Raw genomic sequence first — 24,985 nt, forward strand, 5'->3', positions numbered from 1 at the left:
CCTCGAATGTGGCGTTTCAGGTGGGAAGCTAGAATGAGCTGTTCTTCGGCTTCATAGAGTTGTACTCGGCCTATTTGATGAGCTTTGGCTAGAAAAAAAAACCTTCGAGGATTTGCACTGCTGCTCAGCAATTGCCAACCGTGAGCGAACCGTTCCCAAGTTTCCGGTAATGCGTTCCAAACATCAAATGCAAGGTGAGTGAAAAGACGAAGATTTTAAGGAAGTGGAAAAGACGAAATGCCTGCAGAGATTGTTCTGTGCACATGGTGTGCCATTCCTGCATGTGCAAAAACACACTGATGTAAGAAATAGCGGCCACGTGTGGAGCGACTGTGGGCAAAAGTTTTTTTTTTTTCCCGTGACAAACACTATTAGCACGCTGTTGCCAGACAGCCTTGAGAAAGAAAGACAGAGATAGACTGTGAATAGCAATTGCCGTGTGCGCTGGCTTTCTGAGCAACACAGAACTACCGCAACTTATTAGTGAACAGTTAATGACTTTTCATGAACGTTATGCTAAGGTCACAGACAAAAAAAGGAGATCGCGGGAAAAGAAGGTGGAGACGGTTAGAAGCAGTATTCACGACCCTTGTGCCTAATGTATAACCTGGAAGTTTAACAGTAAACGTGCTACGACTCGTCAGCGCCTCTGAAAGCCAAGTGGCTGGCACAATCGGCTATAGGCGTACCACACGGACGAAGGCCGTATTATAAATCTGCTTTCAGTGATGCTATAGCGTTCACCTGGGGTTTTTTTTTTTTTTTTGAAACCTAAGGATTATTTCGGTCTTTGCATTGTGCAGAATGCCAGCGCACAGTTCATACCACAGAAGAGACAGGTGTAAGTGCAACAGCCGGGCAGCGGGCAGACGGACAGTCATAAGGTGAGTACCGTGCACCTGTAACTTTCAATTTACCCTCGCTGTACGCGATGACCACCGAGTTCCCCCGAATTTTCGTTTCGTTCATCCATTTGTGTTTTTAAACCCCCGTCGTAAAGACGCATGGAAGGCTACGTTTATTTCCGTCCATATTTCTTGTCTTTGTTTCTTTCTGTGCTTTGGTCCACACTTTTTCAAATCATATTACTTTTTCATCTTAACATTTGCAACCACTTCCGTGGAGTATTCATCCCCAGAACATATGAACCAAACGCAGCTTCCCCTCCTGACTTTGCAAGCTACACGAAACCGCGCAGGTCTGTAAATTGTTTCGATTGAAATAGATTGTTCTGTTATAGGGCTGCTAATTTTTCAGGTAGCTTTCGCTTCAGCCAGGCTGAACAAACTTTCTTTTCAGCCTTTTCCCTCACACCGACACAGTTGCAGCGTCCGCAAATGTATATCCCGGTTAACCAAGGCGAACACGTCTTACACGTGAAATTTTTTACCCGTGAACAGAGGGACGTTATAGCAAACCAATTGATCCAAACCTACCCCCCCCCCCCGCCCATTTTGATAGCGCAGCGGGATCACCACAAAGGAAATGAGAGGACAGCGCATCGCCCTGACTAGCAACTGAATTGCGAGATAAACGAGCCATAAATTTGCCAATATATGTCGCGGGATCACCACATCTCGCCTCCGCCAGAGAGCTGCTACCAGTAAAAAGCTACAAGCTAGACGCGCAAATCAGTGAAGGTGGCACGCGCTTTAAATGAGAACCAAAGCGAAACGGCCAAATGCTTTCGTCTCTGTGCCGTAGATATTCCAGTGATGAACATACAAAAGCTCACCCGATTTACCGTTCTCCTTATGCAACGTTATAATGGTGCCAAGGCTTTGGGACAGCGTGCTACGACGAAAAAAGTGGACAACACTGGCCTTCTTCGGTAAATTCTGCGGCGCACCGTCCGGCTGCCCGCCGCGCGGCCCTCGTTTCTCCAGAGGCGGAGCAGGAAGGAGAGAAAGAGAGTCGGTGTGCCGGTGCTTTCGGCTACTTACGTCCCGTGATAGGGTGCAGGAGTGTCGGGTGCGTGGCCGCGGCGGGAGGAGACTGCTGTTTCGGTTTGCTAACCTTTGTGTTGCTCTTGGCGAACTCGAGCCTGATGGTCTGTGGAAGGTCGGGGTCGAACCGCACGCCCTGCTGCGCGCGCCCCCCAGGGCGAGAGAGAAAGACACACACATTGCGCCGTGGTTAGGGCTCCGCTTCGAAGGCCGAGCTGTCCAGTCTCGGCTGAGAATCAAGCAGGCACAGCTCGCGCCACCGCGATCATGGCGGCCCCTTTTTGTGCATGTGAAGCTTTGTATAGCTCCACTGTGCGCTAGCAGGTAAGGAGCACGTCTTCACGCAGCGCCGAGTTACAACTAGTTGTGCCTGCGCACCTGCGATCTACCGTGCTCCAGGGACTTCATGACGGGCCTTCCATTGGTCGTCATTGCGTTTCATACCAATACTCTAAACCGATATCCATCGTTACAGGACTAATTTCCTTTACCTTTAATTGTGCACTGTTCATCGACAGTGCGAAGGGGATTTTTTTAGTTAACACAGCGGACATTTCATGCCTCTAGGCAGCTTCCATGCCACAAAGAATCAGAAAAAGTCATATATCTCTCCAGAACATCAAGCCCCCTCACAGCTGCATGGTATGAATGCTTCGGTCCCTCATTTCTCTGCCCATTTTTAACAAATCGAAACGCCCAAATTTCACCTACGAAATTATCAAGCTGTAACAACCTTCTCAAATCATCGCGCACTTCAATTCGAAACTATTATGCCACTGACGGACATATGTGAGAGAGGTTCGCTGTCTGGATAAAAATAATCAACGTCTCTCCAGTCGCATACTCTGACACAGTCGTCCTTTTTGCCATTACCAGCCTATTTAAGTCCAGGATCCGCTGACCTTTATTGCTGTGCGCCACAGAGGGCGAAAATAAAGAATGCTGCAGCTGCCGCGATGCTGGGTCAGCTATCGCGAGAAGACGCGGTGCCGTTTAAAAAAAATAATCAAGATGTATCTATTCGCGAGGCTGGCTCAGCCATCACGCGGGCCCGCAAGGCTCTGCAGGCAGCAAGCCTTCAAGCATATCGGGGGCCGACGTCAGTGTACCAGCTTCATTAGAGGCTCGAGTGCGCCTTTCCTCGCGCGAATAATCGCCACTCTCCCTGCCTTCCTCATTGGCCATGCGGCGGCGTCAGCGCCCGAGTCCTTCAGGTGGAAAGCCTAATGAAGACCGCCAACTCGCAACGCGGCCGCCTGAGAGGCAGATAACAAAGTTGCCGCTGCTCTGCACACGTGTCCGCCGTTCATCGCGCCGTCCCGACCACTCCTTCACTCTCGGTGCGGCGAGCCATCCTCGTAGCGAATGAATAGTAGCCGCAAAGCGCTGCCAAATTTCAGCACATAATTCTAGTTGACGCCGGATAGCAGCTACTTTGGCACCGCTTGCCAAACTGGAAGAGTTGCGTTGGGGTTCCCGTCTATGTGTTCCCCTTTTCTGGTTCGCCTTTCGCTGCCTCGCCATGCCGTACATTCTCGGTGAAAATGCGCTCGCCTCTGCTGTCCGCTGCCAATTTCAGCTTTGTGGTCCTAAATTATAAAGCAATCTTTATGAAGCTCAATTGGGAGCACTGCACTTATGCTCAACCAAGTGCGAAGTCTGGCGCAGTTCTCACCGGTTCCGATGCAAATATTTATGAAGCCCAGCTCTGTGAGCGTGCAATACGAAGGGAGGCACCAAGATTTGAAATAGTTCCCTCATTATGCACGCCGCAGGGTTTCACTTTCGTAATTTAGGCAATCGCCGACGAAACAAATTACGAGCGTTGTTTTATTTTTCTTCCCGACAATTCCTGAGAATACAGCATAAATTTCTCAGGATATAAGCGTCTGTAATTATGTGGACACAAATTATCAACACGACCCGCCCACACTACAACTATCCCGCATGAAATATACGTGCAGCGTATATTTCTGTAATATTCACGGCTATAAACATCACCATCGAGGAATGGGGCTATTAAACTAGACGTGCTTTTAAAAGCTAGCCTACGCTCTTGCACTTCGTCCCAAACGGCGCCACCCGTACACTAGAAGTGCTGCATCACAGCATACGTAAGCCGCAGCAAAGCAGAAACAGTAAGCTTGCCGGCATCTTGTCAACACTACTGTTGCCGTTTTGGGAAGCATGCAATGATACGATTGCACTTTATCTCTGCGCATAACAGGGCTTACACGCGCATGTTCTAACGCAACTGCGACAGGAAAGAATTCCAGACATTTATACCAAGCATTGATTTCGACGGAATGTGTCAGTAATCTCGTCAATCGAGCATCTCTTTTGTGCGGAACAGTTTCATCGAAAAGCTCATCGTATTCAGAGTACAGATATGCTAACGCAACTATACAAAAGCGTGCTTGGTTCTAGGCGCTTTCATAGTGCATAATTTGCAGTTACATTTGAGCAGACCAAATTGGAACATCTTGTGATGTTCACTGCGATGCACGAGAATGACAAAATTTCACATCTGGTTCATGAAACGGTTCGCTGTTGCCGATTACAAACGAGCTCTTAGCAAGCAACTTAATATGCAGAAGATAAAATGAATACATTGTATTCGTTGCCATACTCAGTATTACATCGTAAAGGACCGGTGAAACACATTTTCAGCATTTACTAGAAAAGAGACATGCCAAGTCTTCCTTACCTGAAGCTCCTGCTTGGCGGCTTCTGCTCCAGCTCGTGAAGAAAATGTTACAAAACCTACTGGCTGCAATAGAAAAAACAACGCATAAAATATTTCAACATGTGTCACTCAGTGCCATGTTCAATATTTTACAGCAATACCTAAAGACTGTTCTATATATATATTTTTTTTTTCTGATGCCACCTCAGTTGGTGTATAGCGCAAGCTTAAAATAGCGAGTAGAGAATTTCACTTCCTGTATTTGTTCCTGTGTCTTCGCACACGTTAAGAGTATAAGAGTGACATCTCCCGCTTTGATATACGTCGCTCTTATATTGACAGTATGATCCGCGCTGCAGGTTGAGGCGATCGGCAAGCTTCAATGTCCAGTGCGATAGTGATGTGCACTTCTTGTCAAGTGTGCCATATATAGTAGTGGGGAAAAAGACAAATCTCCGAGCGTATCTGGTGCGAGGCGAGAAATGCCCCATCGTTCGCCGTTCACAACTGTACTTACACTTCTGCGCAATGCACTTTGGGATGGAGGTCGTGTTGTCCGTTCATATCAAGATGAACAGTGAATTCATCATGTTAGAGCTCGCATATTCCACGTAAATTCACCACAATGATCCCACTTACGTTTTCTATCCTTCGAATTCACCTAAAATCGTTCATATATCCGTTGACATAAAAGTCGATACATTAGCTTGTCAAAGTGTACTATCAGACACGTGTCATAACTGTTTCACATCAATAAAGTTGATTCAAAAGTTAGAAAGAGCGCATGGTGTTCAGTTCAGTCCTCCGATTACATATGCAAGTGCTTAGTTCCCCTTGAGAAATACATGCACAGGATGAGAAGAAACTCGGCTTGTTCGCCGCATGTGCGGAATTCAAGGTCTCGCTGCTGATCGTGCGAGCAAAACTTATGTGCAATTAAAGCACACTTTCTCTCTGCCAACAATATTTCGCGATGATTAAGCTCCTGTTTCTCGGAAATGGCCGGAGTTATGACAGCCTCGTTTTTGCAATACTTAATTCTCTAAGATTTCCGTGTATACCACGCTATAATGTGCTATTTATCCTGTTCACTGGAAATGTGAAGCGTCTGACCTTGTGTAAAGCAATGGGTATTCTTACCTGTAAAAAACAAATCATTGCAGGTATATATCTCTGGCCAAAATTTCCTTCCGCGCTAATCCTAAGCTTGTGAGTCTTTGAGCTCGTAAGCCTCGTGAGCTCGTGAGCCACTGCGTCACGTATGCTATAACTGACCTGTTTTTATGTGTTTTTCCTATGCGGTTTTTAATGGAAAGTTTACATAGACTGCAGACTGCTTTCAGCCGCAGCTTCAACTTACGCAGTGATGGTGTGAAAGCGTGTACATTTCGCAAAGTGTGCTATTGCGACGTGTCCCGTCATATTTGCCGAAAGCATCTATGTGCGCCGTTCATTGTGCTCCGTCAAGTTAGTAAACGCATGAGCGGCTACGGGAAGTGATTATATTTATAAAATTAAAGTAAGCAAGTACCAAGACGGAGCGGTACTTACCGAAGATGTCTTTCCATTCTTTTGTGTGACTTTCAGCAGAGATCCTTCATACCCCTGCAAGGATAACATCAGAATTTGCTAAAAAGGAGTCCATTGCAGATATACCGTTTGCACTTCTTGTTTTCCTCACTTCGCATATTGTAAGTGATAACTGTGGCTTTTCTGCTTTCCCTGGTTTCATTGCCTGTGTTCCATATCTTTGTAACTAACAAGAAATCGAGCACCTCGGATCTCCTTATCTTTCTCGCTCGCTTCTTCTGTAGTCTTAAGCATCACGTTTAAGTTGCGTGAAACGCCGCTCATTTTTCAGAAAACAGTAAAATGTTCTTTACGGGCTATCACGTGCCCGTTCCAGGACACATGAACTGATAAGGGGTGAAAACGATGTATTCCCTGCCTGTGTCACCAAGCCTGTCTTGGGCTAGGTAGCAAAGCATTCTCTTACTCAAGTCTCACTCACAATAGCAATCACAAAGTAGCGTAGCACAGAATTTAACAAGCACGCTCTTGAAAGGCGCCGCGTATTCACCCGAGAAACCAGATTTTGCATGCACACTTGCGTGTGTTACTGTACTCTGCTGTCCTAGCTAGCGACAAGATGGAGTAAGGTGTGAATGGCAAATTACAGGTGTGCAGGGCGTGGAGCGCACTGGTTGTCGTACAAGTCGACGGGAAGATACTGTATATACATGCATACTTGTACTTTCGATTGTTTTCGGGTGTCTGCAACTGCAACCTGCAACTGTTCGGAGTAGCATTAAGGTGCTCCGGGCCAAATAACCGCAGCTTTACACGTCCAATGGGTGAACGGTGTCGGGACCTACCTTGTAGGCACGGAATAGCAGGTAGAGTTCCCTGGGCTTTGCGTCCATGGGAAGGCCACTCACGAAGAGTGTTCGCACCTGCGAGAAGCAGAACATGTACGAATAAATAAGCGAGTCCCATAAGCACGACAAGCTCTCAAAAGCGTGAAAAGTAAAAAAGCTTGCGGAACGACTAACGCTTTTTTTCAGACTCCCAAGACTGGCTATCACGTTGCGGCCACTTTGCGAATAATGAGTGAAAGTGCAGGCCTGAGCATTTTCCTATCACTGTTTTATTCCTTGTATGTCAGACCCTGTCCGCCCCCATTACAGCACCAGCAAAATAAGTCGGCTTTCATGAACTGACCTGCATCAGCCGGTGAAAATATTTACCGCTCCTTTAATGCCTGTCATTTTACAGCTTATACTTAAGCCTTTTATGCTATCCTCCCGTACACCCTATTACTATAGAAAACTGAAAGGTGCGAGCCAGCATATTAAAGGCAGAGGCAAAAGTTAATTGCCAGCACACGGTGGTGTCGTGCGTTCCGGAGCATAACCACAGTAGTTGGTTGAATAATAGACCCCGTCGTGGTAAATTATCCGTGGCGCCAGCGAATAAGGCACATATTGAAAAAACAGCTGCATAATCAAAAGTCCCGCTAGCTGCTGCTATGTATCAGAAAGTGCAGTAATTGTATTCTTACTGGGCGCAAGTTCAGCTCCAAAGAATCATCAGAGTAAGAGTGCAAGGACGCTCTGTACATAAAGTGCATTAAGAGCATCTGTTACTTCTTTTTTTCTTTCTGTTGTAAACACAATCCATGAAGGAGGAATGGAATAACTCTTGCCGTCAAGGCATGGTACGCGTTAGGTCTTGCAAATGCTTCTCAATCGCAAACAAATACTGGAGCGAACGCTGACTAATTGCCTCGCCGCAGTGATAGGCGCGACGTGAACGCATGGAGCCCGCAAGACTATCACGCCCGCTCTACGCCCCGAGTGGCATTCGATACCCGCGTCTCGGTTCGTCACTTACTGCTTCTGTAGCGCTGAAAGTCTCCACACCTTAGGCGTCATTCACTACGTGCCTGCTGCTATGGATGCTTTGTTATGCTTTTCTGCCTCTATTTCTGTCCTACGGAAGCGCCAATCAAACGAAATCGAGAAAGTCAACCACTCGCGACAAAAAACAGCGACGGCGCGAAGGTAACATGAAAGACAGACAAAGCTGGTCATAAAATACTGTCTCGGAAACTTAAATGCAACCATAAAGCTCCGATCGCCGTCGCTGCAGCCACCTGGTGACATAATTTCTGAGCTCGTTGTGATTAACCTAAATCAACTCACGATTCGGGGCGTAACTCGAGCCTGTACATTTTCTGCTTGCATTCTTTTGCCCCTCTGCCATAATTTCTTATATTCACCCTAGGAAGAAAGCCTCCTTCTAAGATAAAAACTGTGGAAATCCTAACACTAGTTTGACGTAGTAGTTCTGCGGAAACCCGCAAGGTGGAGAGAAGTAATGAATAAAGGGGAAATCAGACTGGTAGAATTCATAATTCATTACTTTATTCATTACTTCTCTCCACCTTGCGGGTTTCCGCAGAACTACTACGTCAAACTCTTGCCTTTGCTTCGTGTTGTCGACAAATTCGACTTCGCCCTGTCATCTGCTAGCCACTTGATTAGCTCAGATGGTAGAGCGGCTGCCCCGGAAAGGCGGTGGTCCCGGGTTCGAGTCCCGGACCAAGACGAATTTTTCTTCAACTTTGAGGCTTTTCTTTCGAGGAACCGTATCGGTTTCCTTTGTAGCAATTGCTACGAACGGGTGGATGTCTGATTTTCTTTTTATTCATTCCTAACACTAGGAGGCAAAGTCACCCTCCAGTATATGGCCTAGCAGCATGGTGAGCGCTTTTGCCTAACGCCCTTCCTTCCTGTACCCTAGTTATCGCCACTTACAACCTCACGTTATCTTCATTCGCCGAAGCACCTCTTTCTTTCTGACATAACGGCCACTCAGACGGTGGAATATTGGCTGTTCCTACTTTTTCAGTCGAGGCGAAAGTGAACGTAATCAGCACATTGTTCGCAAAGTTCTGGTAACCGTGCATACGTCAGTGAATTTCACGTTTGTGCTGACGTTAAGCGAAGTTATCCTGGCTCCAACACATAGAGTTTCTCGGAGCCAATTATACACACAAATTCAGAACATCGCGTGCTAAAAATCAAGTATCAGGCTCAAAACAGACGAGCGCCTTCTCCCCTGCTCCTCTTTTCCCCTAGGTATACATTGAGTAAGAAGTTCTGCCAGTCTTCGGAAGAATGAAACCTCATAGATGGTGTTTTGTTTTTCGCAAAATAAACATCCCTTGCTTCTTGGAAGATCAAAGCCGTTTCCTGTGAGCCACTTATAACATCATAAATCACATAGCTGAAACTCCTCCATTGTCGACGCACACAAATAGAATTTGCAGCAATGTTTCTTTTCAGTGATTCTGAAAAGCACTCGCGGCGCAAGAAACCGTAAAGCAGGTGCTCTACTTCTAGGCGAATACCGATATGGTGTGTAAATTTTCCCATTCAATTTCTATTTTTACTTTGCTTTGTATATTCATGCTTTATAGCAGCACGAATCACAACAAAGGGAGCGCACCTGAGCGAAGTCCGCATTTCGTCTTAAAAGGGTGCATTCTACCGTTAAGTCGCCTTTTCCACTCACTGTTCGCAGTGCACTGGGGAAGCGAGATTCCTGCAAACGTATATGGCAGCGCGGCGCATGCGGGACCTCGGTGTACAAAATGAAACAGAAGGGATTGGTGGTTCACAAAGCCCACTGCAGCATGAAGAAGTTTTTTAGGGCAATGCTCTTCCCTTTTAAGATTTTAGTGTGTTTCTGTCATTGACGACTTAATTCCATATTCCTGGAATGTGCTGCAAAGTGAGTGCACGCTCACATCTCTAAAAGACTTCCATAAGTTTCCTTAAGGCATTTCGACCGGAAATCAGGCTTTGATCCTTCTGAAACTTAGCTAGTGAATCTCTTTCGACACCGTTCTGCCAGAGTCCACAGCTCATAGAAGCATGATGTGCTGCAAGGCCGTCTACTCCATGCATACATGAAGGTGCAGGAGGCCGCTTAATTCACTGCTTCGCTAATTATGTGGCTCGGTAGCAATGATAATGATATGCAAGTGTTTTTATGCACATATTGAACACAATTTAAAAATCATATTTGCAGCGGCTCAATGTTGACACATGAGCTTGAATAGTTCAAATTGCGAGTACTTTGAGTAACCGACGTAAAGAACAAGAACCATTGTCACGATTTCCTTGGGTGGCACAACTACTCTAATCCAGCTGCACACTTTCGCATTTTTTCTGCATATAATATAACAGAATTTGTTCTGTATGAATTCCGCGTGGTTTCGCTATGAAAATGCAGAATTTATCGATGGAGTTGCCAAGAAAAGGATAGATACTCCATATCCGTGTATTTTCCTAGAAAAATAGAAATTATCATTAATATAGAAATAAAGCATCTCTCAGTGTTAGGCAAGCAGAACGAACCTTTGTCACCGACGTTCTCACAGCCTCTTTTCTGCGAAATGATTGTGCAGAAACCACCGATGATTATAGTCAATGTAAGCGAATAGCCGGACGCTTCTTGAAAAATATTTCGCTTTATTGAAAGAATGATGCGCTCCAACGCCTATATCAGTTCCAGTGAGGACATTTGGGAAGCGTTTGTTGGTCTCTTTTAGTAATTCTGCACAAAGCAGCAGAGCCACGAACATCTGTAATGGTAGTGTAGGTGGCTTTACATCGCCTATTCAGGTGCCTATTCGTCACGTCTCCAGCGGCCCGAGCACCGGCGTGAAAGACGACTGGCATCCTCCTCTCCCGCAGCCCCCACTGCGGAGGAAGAGGAGGGCTGTCCTTCCTGGGCGCTCTGACGCAGCGCTAAACCTTCCGCTCTCGCGCGCCAGCGCGTGCCCTCTGCATCGGCAATGAGAGTCGGGCAACCACCACCACAAACGGAAACGGACTTGCGTTCCAAGGAAAACTATTCGTTTTTAAAACGTTGCTGCTGTAAAATAAAACACTGCGAACCCAATTGCGTAGCGCGAAAGTGTGCTCATCGGTATTGCAAGTCTGCAGGGAATTACACTTTTTTTTCGCTTGGGAACTAGGCATGTATCAAATTTCAGAGCGTCCGTTATATCATTGCCGAGTTTACACAACGCTTCTCATCGCCTTTGAGTTGTTTGTCATTTGCTGACTTTTCAAAGAGAAACCTCAGAAGCAATCACGTCTTGCGTTTTTCTGAGCATATTTGTCCACATACTACAATATATCGTTCCTAAAGAAACGACGAAAAATGTATCCTTCCAAACTGTCGCAAACAATTCTGATAACCCGTAATCATTCGCGCCAAAAGAAATTGTGCAGAAAACCATACGGATGTTGCCTCATGCAGCGCCAAATCTGTTCTAAGTTGCCCTTGTTCACAGCTTCCCGCCTGTATACGAGGCAATTTGCATGGCTGGGCCTTCCTTCTAAGCCATTCTAGGCTCACGTGCAAACTGTAGTCTGCGTTGAAGAATAAAATATCAAGGGGCCGTCGCAAGGCGAGACGCTAATCCTCTTCAGACGTCAGCTTGGAAACGAGATTGATCTCTTGAGAAGCACTAAAGCCTGGATGCATCGACAAATATTCAGCAATAGTCGTATTGACGCAAGTTTCTAGCAATATGAGGAAAAGCAAATTGCCGAATACATACAGGCAGTTGGCCATAGTCTAAGTGACACTGCACTTTTCACTCATGTTCACCGCATATGCCGGCTAGAATTCGATTACTTTCTGCGTGCGTAATTCTTGAGATAAAATTCGTAATTGGAACATGTGAAAAGTGCCCGTCACTATTATAGAGGTACATCGTGTCTTTCTTTCATCTTCATTCCAGTAAAAAAAGAAAGAGACCATTGTGAATCAGCCTTTATGTTCAAATAGAATCTCTAGCTGGTACCGAATAAAAGACCTAGCTACAAAGACGCACACGAGAAAAGAAAAGACACAGAAAAAAAACTGACGAAGGCGGTGACGCTACTGTCGTCGTGTCTCTCTTTCTTTTTTCTTGTCTCTGTTTCTATATGGATCCTTTTTCCAGCAGATACGTTCGCAATCGCTCAAACTGTCGTAGTTTCTAGCACAAAAGTACTTCTCACTGCGCTTGTCCATGCTCAGGGAGAAAAAGAGAGCTCTTGTTTTTTTGTTTTTTTGTTTTGTTGACAGCTTTTGTTTTGCACACCGGCGCTTCTGTTTTGTCTTATTTTCGCGCACTTGGTCTTGGCTTATCCCTTTGCATTTGTATGATGCATCAATTTGACTCGATATATTAAAATGACCTTACAAACATTTATATCGCTTCTGGTAGACCAGCAGCGTCATCTGCTGCCCAGCTTGAAGACAACTTTTTTTTTAGTTCTTTCAATTTTTTTTATTTTCCCGGTTTTATTATCAGTAGGTTGTGGCGGAGAGATGGAGGACACAAATCTCAAGCCTACTCTATTGCGCTCTGCCGACTACAGCAAAAATCAGTAAATGAAATTAAATAAATAAACAATCCTTTGTAACACATAACATCGCGCTAAATATAAAGCTCTCATGAAAGGTAGTTCGATCAACATCTAACTGCTGCGCACGTAGCTACACCAACGCAAGGATACACTTTGACTTATTTAGTCTTTGCTGAAGCAGCCATTCACGTATTTATATCGGTGGAAGGCACGAACACAAGATAAGCCGAGATCAGTTCATAGTACATAATATCAAAGGTAGCATTTCATTTATCACCACTTGAAAAGCTGAAGTCATCGCATATTACATATTTATCTGTCGTTTTTAACATTGACACACTTTTTGAAAAAGAAGCTTATCGTGATATATGAGGAGCTTTCGCACAACATTTGAAGCATTTCAAGAATTTATGTATATCAGATCACATGCAAGTTCTTGAAGTAAAAGATATAAATAAACAAATCAGGCACAGACACTTCACTGCTTACGTGTCGGAATGCGAAAGCATTGTGGTCCCTGTCGCGATATTTTTTTTCCCCGCGCGTTCTTTTACCGTGCAACATTTTTCTTTTTTTAGAGCCCTAATACTCATCGATAAAGCACGTTCACTTTGCTTATGCCTAACAAAAGTGAATGCGCACTTTTAAGGGGTACTAGGGCGCTCGAAAGAGGATTTAATTATGGAACACGTAGTTAGTCCCAAATAGTGAGCTGCTGTGCGACTCCTTTCCTCCGCGTGGCAATTTCCTCTAGATAATGTAGTTCTGCAACAATACTAGGACAGACAACCCAGGTGGCGGCAAGTTCCTTGCATGTTCCTCTCTATATAGCTGCAACGCTATCTGAAATTGTGCGGCTCCGGCAGCTGTCTATTACGCGAGCAGTATGTTTGTGAACACGCGGCGTTGTTTACTGTGCTACCAAAAGGATCAGGGGCTTACATTCGTTATCCGAGGCTTCATCGACATCTGCTGCTTTGGATGATAGTCATAGGCCGAGAACTATTCAAACCGTTATCATCATTATCAGCAGCAGCAGCAGCCTATATTATGTCTACTGCAGGACGATGGCCTCTCCCAGCGATCTCCAATTACACCTGTCTTCTGACATGTGACTATGCATGCAAATTTTCTAATGGCATCACATCACTCTGTCTTTATTAGTTATTCGCCGTCTTGGGTTGTATAAAGGCTTTCTGCGTAGGCCCCCAAGCACCCTGTTGACGTAAGTAAAAATTTGATTTGATTAACTGCGCTTCCTTTCTCTTGATATCCACTCCGCAACTTTGCTAGACCAGCGGTTGCCTGTTCTACTCATTGGATGACCTTCTCAACCGCATTTCTTCATCTTAATTTCAAGTAAAACATCGGCTACCACCGTTTGCTCTCCTATGCACACCACTGTCTTCCTGTCGCTTAACGTGTCTCCAAACGAAACAAGTACTAGATATCGCACTGAATAGTCACACGATGTTACTATAACTTGATTCTATTATTTGTAATTATTACCGCTTCTATATTACGTGTTATACTTTTCTTGTATTCTGTGCGTGGGCATTATTTTATTATTTTAACTCTGGGCAATTCCTCATCTGTTTATATGCTCATCGCAGTCTACATCACGGCCGCATGTGTGTGTTTATGACTTTGTTTACAAACTCATCGTGATGCAACTTGCATCTGGCTTTTATATTGATATTGTCGTGAGGCGGAGACAAGCACGAATGTTGTTTACGCAAGGTGAATGCTGAAGGCACCAGCTGACACTATAATATGGCGGCCGAAGCACCCCAGCAACAACACTTCTTCGTCATCGTCTCTTGTCATGCACCGGGTCGGCCGGGTCAGGTTGAATTCCATGGGCGTTTACAAGGTGCCCGAGAACAGTTATTTCACGACGACCGAAGTGACACTTTGACGAGTTGAGCTGAAGTTTCGCAGCGCGAAGCACAGCAAAGACAGTCGCGAGACGCTCAATGTAGGTTTCAAAGGTTGGAGCAAAAACGATTACCTCGTCGAGATAACACAGACAGATGTTCCACTTCAAGCCTCGGAGAAGAGTGGCCATCATTCTCTCGAACGTCACTGTGGTATTGCAAAGCCCAAAGGGCATGACTCGGAATTAAAAAAGTCCATCAGGCGTAATAAAGGCTGTCTTCTCGCGATCCTTCTCATCAACAGCGATCTGCCAGTTGCCCGAGCCGGAGTCAAACGATGAAAAATATTTTGTCCCACCGTCATCATCATCATCATCAGCAGCAGCACCAGCAGCAGCAGCAGCAGCCCGGTTACGTCCACTGCAGGGCAAAGGCCTCTCCCATACTTCTCCAACTACCCCGGTCATGTACAAATTGTGGCCATGTTGTCCCTGCAAACTTCTTAATCTCATCCGCCCACCTAACTTTCTGCCGCCCTCTGCTATGCTTCCCTTCCCTTGGAATCCATTCCGTAACTCGTAATGACCATCGGTTATCCTCCCTCCTCATTGCGTGTCCTGCCCATGCCCCCCCCCCCATTTCTTTTTCTTGATTTCAACTAAGACATCATTAACTCGCGTTTGTTCCCTCACCCAATCTGCTCTTTTCTTATCCCTTAACGTTACACCTATCATTCTTCTTTCCATAGCTCGTTGCGTCGTCCTCAATTTGAGTAGAACCCTTTTCGTAAGCCTCCATGTTTCTGCCCCGTAGGTGAGTACTGGTAAGACACAGCTGTTATAAACTTTTCTCTTGAGGGATAATGGCGACCTGCTGTTCATGATCTGAGAATGCCTGCCAAACGCACTCCAGCCCACTCTTATTCTTCTGATTATTGCAGTCTCATGATCCGGATCCGCAGTCACTACCAGTCCTAAGTAGATGTATTCCCTTACCCCCTCCAGTGCCTCACTACCTATCGTAAACTGCTGTTCTCTTCCGAGACTGTTAGACATTACTTTAGTTTTCTGCAGATTAATTTTTAGACCAACCCTTCGGCTTTGCCTCTCCAGGTCAGTGAGCATGCATTGCAGTTGTCCCATGTAGACAGTCAAGTGCATCATCGATACGAGACAATGAATACACGTCCTTCTTCGTGATCTTGTTCAGATGGCGATAATCACCACGAAATCTCCATGTGTTGTCTCTTTTTTTGACCCGGACAACTGGTGGGGACCTCGGGCTAACGGAAGGCGTTGTGATGTTCTTCAGCATCTTCGCGACATCGCTTTGAGTGATGCTGCGCTCTGCAGCAGACGCGCAGTAGCGACGGCGATGGACGGGATGTGCGTCGTCGGTGTGAATCAGATGAATGACCACGGCTGCCTGGCCGAGCGGGCGGTCGTCGAAACCATAAATATCGCGGTAACTAAACAGAATGAGCCTAAGGTCTTCAGTTTGAGCTGGACAGAGCTCGTTAGCCATCATGTTGTCGACATCGTGGTAGTGTGACGAAGCCGAACGGGAACACGCGACCATCGGGCTGACACAGGCAGAAATAGTGGGTGCTCCCAAGGCAGCATAGGAGGATGCTTCCGAAGATTAGGACAAATTACGGGGAACAATCGGTAACGTATCAAGCTATACAGATTCTAAATAAACAGAAAGACATAATAAATTGGGCAGACAGCCGTGGTAAACTTAAAAGAATGTACAAAGCGTTCCTTGCCAGAACAGCATGTGTATTGTAGACGGTTTTCATGTGTATGTGCATGTGTATTGTAGACGGTGTAGAATTTCTACTATGTCCACGACATTCCTGATTTTCTTTTTTTCTGTTTTGTAAGCACAATGTACTGGTACATAATCGTTCTCTGCATATCTGTAACATGATAAAGGGTCTACTAGCTATCTAACACATGAATCCTGTGTGACCTTTTCTATATGTATATCTATCTGCGTGATCTATGTACACATGTATGCATTTCATACTTCTTATCTGATGTATTAGAAGTCACTTTTTTTCCTTCATCGGCTGTACATTGAGTGCAACTGTAATTTTAATATAATGTGCACCTTACTGTATATGTTATTGTACGCGTAAATGCTGTATGAACTGAACGGGGGCAGGGGCCCAGTCAGGCTATTTCAGCCTTCAGTCTCTGTCTCCGCAGGAAACGCCCTGAAATAAAGTGATTTTGATTTGAAAAAAAAGTACCTGGTACTCGTGCACAGGCGTCAGACAGGCCACTGTCATGTTACCGGGAATAACACGTGCAAGAGGCCCAAAGTTGAGAACGAGAATCCAAGTAAAATTACCGACAATGGTGACAACGGCATTTGGGAGCGCGACGCCATGCTGTAGAATAACGTGGACAAGCGGAGGGACGATGCAGTCGCCATCAGGAGCATGTGGTCGAGCTTTAAAAGGTACAGTAGCAGCGGCTTAAGGCGGAAACCGGGCGAATTCGGCAGAACACAGGGACGGATGATGTGCATCAGAAACAAAGTAGCTGCCAGAAGGAAGTTTCAACTGCATGGCACCTGTAGCGCAGCCTATTAGGTCAGAATGGGTCGAAAGAAAGTCCAGACCCAAAATCAGGTCATGCGGACAGCGCTCTAGCATAATAAATAAGACATTTGATGTCTTATAAGAAAATAAGAAACAAGAAAATTTGATAGCCGGCAATCGTTACTCGTGCTGTACACACGCCGACAACCAGCGGTGTACTGCCGTCGGCAACGCGTACTGTGCACGGTACGGCAGGCGTGAGGACCCTGAGTCTTGGCGAAGGGCGGCACTCATTACAGACACCTGTGCATCGGTGTCGACGAGGGACTTCACTGAGACTCCACCACCTCAATGTCTGATATACTTCCAAGGGTAGGCAATGTGATCGGAGGATTTGCAGGCCGGGTCGTTGATGCAGCGTCCCGGGAGCTGCACCGACTAGTTTCCCTGTGGCACGAACGCGGTGGAAGAAGAGCGGCACGCCAGCGGTGAACGAGACCGACGACTTAGGGGCGATGGTGACCGGCTAGTTCGGAAGGTCGTAGGTACGCCGTCGTTATTCGCAGATGAAGGACGCACAGATTAACGGAGAGTACCTTGATCTGGGCGTAGGACAGGAAGCTCTGCCTAGGAGGCGATGACCAACGACTGGGGCAATGACGAACGATACGTCCAACACGCCAGCAATTGAAACAAATCGGCCTATCGTCCGGTGTTCTCCTGTCGGCCGGGTTACGACGACGAGTGGGAATCGCTGAAAACTGGGAAGCAGGGGTTGGGCGAGGCCGGTCCTGACTGACAGTGGCATCACGAATGGTGCAGAGAGACGGAAGGCCTAAATTTGCTATCTCTTGTCTGACAACGGCCTCTATAAGCAGACACAATATGTATTGTCGGAGCAATGCTGACGAGGAACGGCGGGAGGCATAGCTTCGAGCTCGCGACAAATTAACCGCGTCAAATTTTCTTGTCCAGGCAGAGAAGGTCCACGTGACTGCTCCTCACACGAAGACGTCGAAGCTGTATTTGGTAGCCTGTTAAACTGCTTCGCATTGCGGCTACTCTTCATCAGTTCGAAATTACGGCACACTTTGATGATCACGTCCACCAAGTCATAGTTCTGGCAGACAAGCAGGTTGAATGCGTCATCTGCTAAGCCCTTCAGGGTTTGGCCAATCTTGTCGGTCTCCTTCATGTCTTTGTCAACATTACGACAGAGCGCGATGACAACTTCAATATATGCCACGTAAGATTCTGTTGACGTATGAGCACGGGTCGATAGCTCCTTCTTCGCTGCCAGCTGACGGCCGAAGGGCTTTCCAAAGAGGTCTAGAAGCGTCTGCTTGCAGACGTCCCAACTCGTTATGTCGTGTTCGTGGGTCTCGTACCATGCTAGCGCTGTGTCTCGGAGGTAGAATATCACATTCGCTAGCATTAGCTTTGGGTCTCACCGATTATTTTCGCTTACACGCCCATACTAGGAAACCCACTCTTTAACGTCCGTACCTTCGACGCCATTGAAGGTTCCTGGGTCTCGCCACTGGGACAACACAACGGAGGTCAGAGTCTGCGGCACCGGAGGTGGGCGGTCGGTCATTGTGGCGCTCTGACAACACAGCCATATTCTAAGACTGGTCGAACATAAATTGTATATGCCATACGTTTTAAATTCGCATGTGAACATCGCAGGTTTCTCTGACTGAAATTCAAAGCTTTACCAGCTTTGGCTATGATACTGTCTACCTGAGGTATCCAGGAACATTCAGACGACAGTAGCACACCTAGATACTTATACGTACTACGTACCTTGCTTCAATAGTAAATTGTTCAAATGATACTGTGACTGAATTGGCTTTTTCTTTTTAGTAAATGAGAGATGTACACACTTTGCAATGTTCAAAGTAATCTTCCATTTAGTACACCAGTCATGAATAAGTGATAAGTCGTTCTGAAGTTCAATTGTACCAATTGCACAACGTTAAACTGATTCTATCTGATGTCAGGCCATATATATATAGGCAGCTATACGTGTCTGCCTAGGCGTTTTCAATTTAGTCGATCATAATTAAAAGTGGGTGTATCGATGTCTTGTCGATTGGACGCATGCGCATATGCGTGTCTCATACATATGTACGCATGCTTCATGATTCCTTGCAATGTGCCATAAAGTCAACAGCTGCATGCTGTCAAGTTACGTTTTGTTAGCTCCACGGTGAAGCACTTGACTATTCTACAGAAAAGCGTGAATGTCTGTCCGTGTCATGCTTGCTTTTCATGAACGTCAGGTCACATATAATACGGCGACACGCCTCCCACCATGACTGTGTCGTGCAAACACGTAAAGTTCTGTTGATGTGTAGAGGAAGCCGGCAAAGCAAAGTCAATAATGCAGTGACAGCGCTGACCAGACGTAAACAGCTCCTTAGCAGCGCAGGACTCGTGTCCCCACCGGCGTGCCAGCCCCGCCATCCTCTCACCAACACGCTATTTCGGGAGCGCAATGAAATATGGATGTGCTCCAACAAACGATGAACCTATTCCGCGGAAACTTCATAGGCGGGCCATCGCGGACTTGTTTTCCACCGAACCGATCGTTCGTCGTCGATTGCGGGCCATGTCGTATCGTACCGTCGGAAATGATAAGCGTAATGCGCAAGTTTAAACAATCGATCCCCACGAGCAACGCGTGCCCGCCACTTTAAAAACAGGCCTACGACTGCCACCAGCGGAGTTAACGGACAGTGTATGGAGGAGACAATAAAAGGGGGGGGGGGGGGTCGACTGGCCAGGGGGAGCAGGCAGCAAGATTCGAAGTGGCACACACACGCGTGGGTCGATGGCAGCAGCAGCAGCAGCGATGAGCCTCTTGTTTCCCAGACGGGGCAGCTGTGTTGTACCGGCCGGTCCCCATGGCGACGTGTGTGCGCGCGCGCCGGCCGTACCACGCGACTGCTAACGCACGAGGACGGAAGTCGGCGCCATCTGAGATCCATAAACCGATCGGCAGCGGCGTGCTGTCTCCTCACGGCGCCCGGCTCGGGCAGCTTTCATTATGACGGGCGCCGCAAATAGAGAAAGGGCCTCGTTTCCCCGAGCAACAGGTAAACGCAGGCTCAAAAGTCTCGAATGGCGTGACAAATAGCCTTCGTCAAGCAGTAGCCAATCCCGGCCCGGGTCCAGACGCGAATGCCCGCTTTTCTGAGGGCCAATGGCAATCACGCGCTCGGAACCGTTTGACCAATTGCACGTGACGAAAAAGCCATGCTGGGGGTGGGCTGGACTCCTATTGTGTTCCTTTGTCCATGGACAGCACGCGACAAAGGAAGTAGATGGCGTAGGGTCACTGGTTGTAGCCCTTTGAAGCGATCACGTGATACTTGCCGGAAAAGAGAACGCCTTAGACATTCTCTTTGGTGTTTCATTTTTTCTTCTTTTTCTTCTGTTTCTTTTTTTTTTTTTTGAGTCGCGACCGCCTATACATTCATTGTTCTACCTTTATTTTCTGTAATCTACCTCTACACGTTACTAAGCGAAGGAAAGAGAGGAAGAATGGAAATTCGTAATTAACTCTTATTCGTTAACAAACGTCTGTGTAAAGTTTACTGCAGAGTTAGGAAGGCTTGTTTAAACACCTCTGTAGTCTAGCCCCGCGAAATTGCAACAGAAGGCGCTGCACGTATCGGTACGCCCTCTAATACTCATGCAACTGTTGTTGTTTGCTCCAAGTGTGCGCTGGAATCACTGTAGAGAAACGACGTCAGCTTAACTTGATTAAAATCTACAAGTAGAACAACCCCTTCACGAAATCTCAAATTTTTCTCGCAGCTGCAAGAGCGCCAGCTTACTTCGAGAAGTTTGACGGCTGCCGTTCAGCAGTGATTTAAGAACGCAACCTAAATACGCCAGCAGGTTCGCGCGGTGAGCTTTTTTTTTTTTTTCGCGGCGTGCTTCTGGAACTCCGGCTTCCCAAATGAGTGCCGAACGAAATCATTCGTTCCTCAAAGGTCTCGTGGGAGCCTCTCTGCGAAGACGGGCTGCTCTCAGCTGAACATGCACCAGCGCTGATGACTTCGTGAGGGCCATAACCGTAATCACTTCGGTGTTCCCACAAATGTGCGTTTTTCCCTCGTCGCAAAACAGCTCGGAAGAAGCTCGCGGTTGCACCGCCTGCTGGGCTTAGGATCCCTGCTGGAGCGAGCGTTACGAGAAAAGAAACAACCGCAGGCTATTCCTTAATACCTGCGCCTAGCAACCTCGCCCACCTACCTGCAATAGCCGCTCTGGGTGATGTGGCTGCAGTGAAGAATCAGCAATGGATGGAGAGACTCGGACGGGTGTTTGCGTTGCATACTAATTTCTCCCTATAAAATAATCAGAGCTCGTGCTTGCGAGATCGTTGGAACGTGTGAAAGTTGCAAAAGAATGACCAACATTGAATAGCGTTAATAATTAAGGCCTGAAGCACTGCGCGCGCAATTTTAACATGACAGTGAGCTTCTGATCATGAGCGTTTGGTGAACCTAATTTGGTAAACCTTTCGTTTACTCAACACTTTACTACTTCCAGAAACTCTTGCTAACTGCCATTTTCGAAGGCATATGTTTAAGTTTACTAAGAATCCACTTAATTAGTCGAACGCCCTATGTAGTTCCTAGTGAGAGAGAGTCCCTAATCATGAAAATGCGCTGTCAGGATTCACGTTAGATCGTGGTTCATTTTGTTGCATTCGTCAAGGTGCTTTCAAGTAGCAGTTTCCAGTTTTCCATATTTCTGCCTTGGAGATGAAATTAACTTTGAAACTAAGTTGAAGGTTTGTTGTTGAAAGGCACGCGTTGTTAAGCTGACGGTATACTTGATGTGCGAACAATGGAACAATTTTCATTGCAACAAAGGAAACTGTCTTCATAATTAAGACAGCCGAAAGACTTTCACAAAAGCTGTGCTTGCGGCTTTACTCGACGAACTCGTGTGGAATGCTCCTTAGTGCAGTTATGCAGTATTCAGCAGCAAAGACAACTGATGTACTCAGTGCTTGATATAATGAACAATTGTTCACGGAACCGAAAGTTCAGGACAAGCGCTCCCGAAAGAACTCCCGGCAGAAGGCTTTATCTGCATTGCCGAAGTCCTAAAGGTCCACGGTCCTGCATGATAGACTTTGAGAACACTGCCTGGTTTCGCTGGACTCTGTACGTATTCATTTATGTTCCTCTCTTTCTCTCCCCTTAGGCTTTCTTATCCGAGTGTACCCTTCGCTCTTCGCAAAGTAGCCAACAAGAACAACTTTCTGGTTAAAATCCCCCCTGCATTTCTGTACCACCCGTTCTATGTCTGTGTTCCGCACAATAAAGAAAAGGAAATTAGGAATTATGCATGACCTATTACTTAATTCTGAGTTACTGCAGTGGTGTTCAGAAAGCTAAATTCCTAGGAGTAAACGAACGAGCTCATAGAGCTCGCAAACGGCGCAAAACTCAGCCTTAATTATGAAAAATTGTCCCTGTACCACGTAAATGCGCAAGGTTCCTCCCCCTTGGGGCCTGTCTAACACTTTGCGCACGCAGTCGTGCTTTACTGTCTTCCGGAGTTATGACTCTGTGTAATAGGCGATTTATCACGCCACGACATCGGACTATGCTATTACTTCATTGTCATTATTTACGGGGCTCTATGCGCCCACTGCAACATAGTCGTGGATAAACTGCTTTAATCGCTGGTCTGTTTCATTCCAGGCCGCAGCAGTTGCATTCTCGTCCAACTGAAATTCAGAAACGCCCCTGTGCTTACATTTACTTGCACGTTAAATAACCACAGGTGCTTCAATTTACTCGCTAACCTTCAACTGTAGCTTCCTTTGGAGCACACATTGTGGCTTCTGTACTTCACCCCGCAGTTACTGCTGTTGTTAACGTGGCACTGTGTCCCAAGGCGACACCCGGTTTACACGGACGAACCTTAGTTGAGATGTTTGGATTGAATCTAGCCACCTGTGGTTGTTTCACGTGGGCTTTAATATAAGCAGAGATGCCTTCTTGCGTATGTTGCATTCCTCCCCTATCGGATATGCGGCTGCCGCGGCCTTGAGCTCGGCAGAAGAATGATATAGACCCTGAGCTGCCGCGGTGGATTGCGCCGGTCTATTGTGATAGCGAACGGAGGTCACCGCGAAGGCTGTAGGCAATAATAAATAATCATTGACAATGACAAACCGATACACGATGTTACCAGTTAACACAGCTGTGCATGCCTGCAAATTATACGATTATCCGCTGTCGTAGCGTGGAACAAGCAGTGCGAATGTACACACGTGCATCTATAGTGTCGGAAGAAGCTTCACTGCATTACCGGCTTTGTATGCCGGGCAGCCGCACAGACAAAGAAAGCAGCCTTTCTTTCCATTTTTCTTGCTATCTATCGACTTTTTTTTTTTTTGTCAGACATTACGCTAACGTGAAACGTGAATGCCACCGAGCGCTCCACCTGATGACTTTCTAACCATTCGTGTACACTTCGCGATAAACCCATAAAAAAAGTCGCGTGCTCCAGTCGCCCAACACTACAGCTAACGCTCTAACAAAGATACCTGCGTGGTTGCCCTCAGAGACTTGGCGACGACGAGCTCCCGCGGAGAACTCTTCTCGCGACCGTATTTAGAGGCGCTGCCAAGTACTCAGAAGCAAATAGCAACAACGTGTATTCTCGCCAGGTGGCTGGCCGATCGCAAAGCGGGAGCAGAAGTGCACCCTTGGGCCTCGCCACGAACGATGGACAATCTATCATGGCGTCCGGCTCGATTAATCACACCGAGATGGAGAACGTTAGGGGCAATCTCAGGCAATTAACGGGGCCTCGCTAGATTTCTTGAGACTCTTTATCTCTCAATATCTTTTTTTTAATTATTCAACCTTTCGGAGCTTTGACAAAGAGGTTCGTATAACTGCGGCTAGTCGCCGAGCGCTCGAGCCCAGGTTTGCTGCACGCGCCCATGCGCACGCTTTCTCGCGAAACAATGCCGCGGAAAGCGGGAAACAAAGGGGAAGAGAAAAAATGGAAACAGCATTTTGGGAGAGAATTATTATTGAGCTCGGCGCCGGCGGCCGCCGCACCGGCAAGGCGAAGAAACGAGCACAGGTGCCTCGGAGGAACGCCGGGGCTTGTTCGTTCCTCGGACTGCGCGCTCAGCTCTTGCGAGACGCCCGCGTTGCTTTCTGAGCGTGCATGGCGAGCGGATGGCAGCCATCAGCAACAGCGCGTTTTCTTCCCAGAAAGCGCGCGCCGCACGTGTGCATCTCGGGAACGATTTCGCCTCTCCCGTCCTCTTCGTTCTTTCTTTCTTACCCCCCCCCCAAAAAAAATAAATAAATAAAATGAAAGTGCTGCGCCAAGGATCTCTACGCAAGAGCACGCTCGTTGGTAGCTCGGCCCTGCTGATTGCGGGTACAGAGAAACCGCACGGCATTGCACGAGATGATACGCCATTTTTCTTTTTTTTTTTTCGGTCCGCCTGCACTGTAACGCTGTTCATATGAAGATCAATGGCTGCTTCTCATCTTTTTCTTTTTTCTTTTTTAGTTTTCAAGGGGCTTCAAGATGGCGAAAAAAGAAAGGAAGCGAAATGAAAAATGCTGATGTACTGGACACCTGACGCCGCCGATTTGTAGCCGCCTCGAAGTACTTCATTGGCTCGTGTACCAAGCGTCCTTGCGTAACGTTTCTTTTTTTTTCCTTTTCTCTATGCAAATCGGCCACTTGTCTGGTGGCGGCAGTACACACGCAAAAGTCCGTATGATCCCTCAGTAAACGAGATTTTGAGATTTTGGAGCCTTTGAGTGCAGTCTTGTGAGGAAAGAAACGCTTTCAAAGTATTTTCTTACACGCGGCAGAAGCCTAATTGCATGGTCGGCGGTCGACGCAGCATTAATATAATACGTTCTTATATTCTAACCTAATCTCTAATCTCTAACCATCACTAGTATGCGCGTTGGACC

The 24,985-nt window shown here is 46.7% G+C and overlaps 1 protein-coding gene across 11 annotated transcripts in view; it reads right to left on the bottom strand.

The window, feature by feature from the left end:
* Nucleotides 1-24,985, bottom strand: part of LOC142582393 (protein couch potato-like) — a 156,295-nt gene that overhangs the window by 23,022 nt on the left and 108,288 nt on the right. For 9 of the 11 annotated variants that reach the window (XR_012828433.1, XM_075692063.1, XM_075692071.1 and 6 more), the window contains 4 exons: nt 7,008-7,085; nt 6,184-6,237; nt 4,654-4,716; nt 1,944-2,085 (listed from right to left, as the gene is read on the bottom strand). Coding sequence is in view for 10 of the 11 variants with exons in the window: in XM_075692063.1 (XP_075548178.1) it covers nt 1,944-2,085; nt 4,654-4,716; nt 6,184-6,237; nt 7,008-7,085 (337 nt within the window). In the remaining variant the exon portion in view is untranslated. The remainder of the gene's footprint in view (nt 1-1,943; nt 2,086-4,653; nt 4,717-6,183; nt 6,238-7,007; nt 7,086-24,985) is intronic. The other 2 variants (XM_075692064.1, XM_075692070.1) reach the window with 1 other exon arrangement.

This window comes from Dermacentor variabilis, chromosome 5, assembly GCF_050947875.1.
Source record: "Dermacentor variabilis isolate Ectoservices chromosome 5, ASM5094787v1, whole genome shotgun sequence".
Classification (NCBI taxonomy): Eukaryota; Metazoa; Arthropoda; class Arachnida; order Ixodida; family Ixodidae; genus Dermacentor; species Dermacentor variabilis.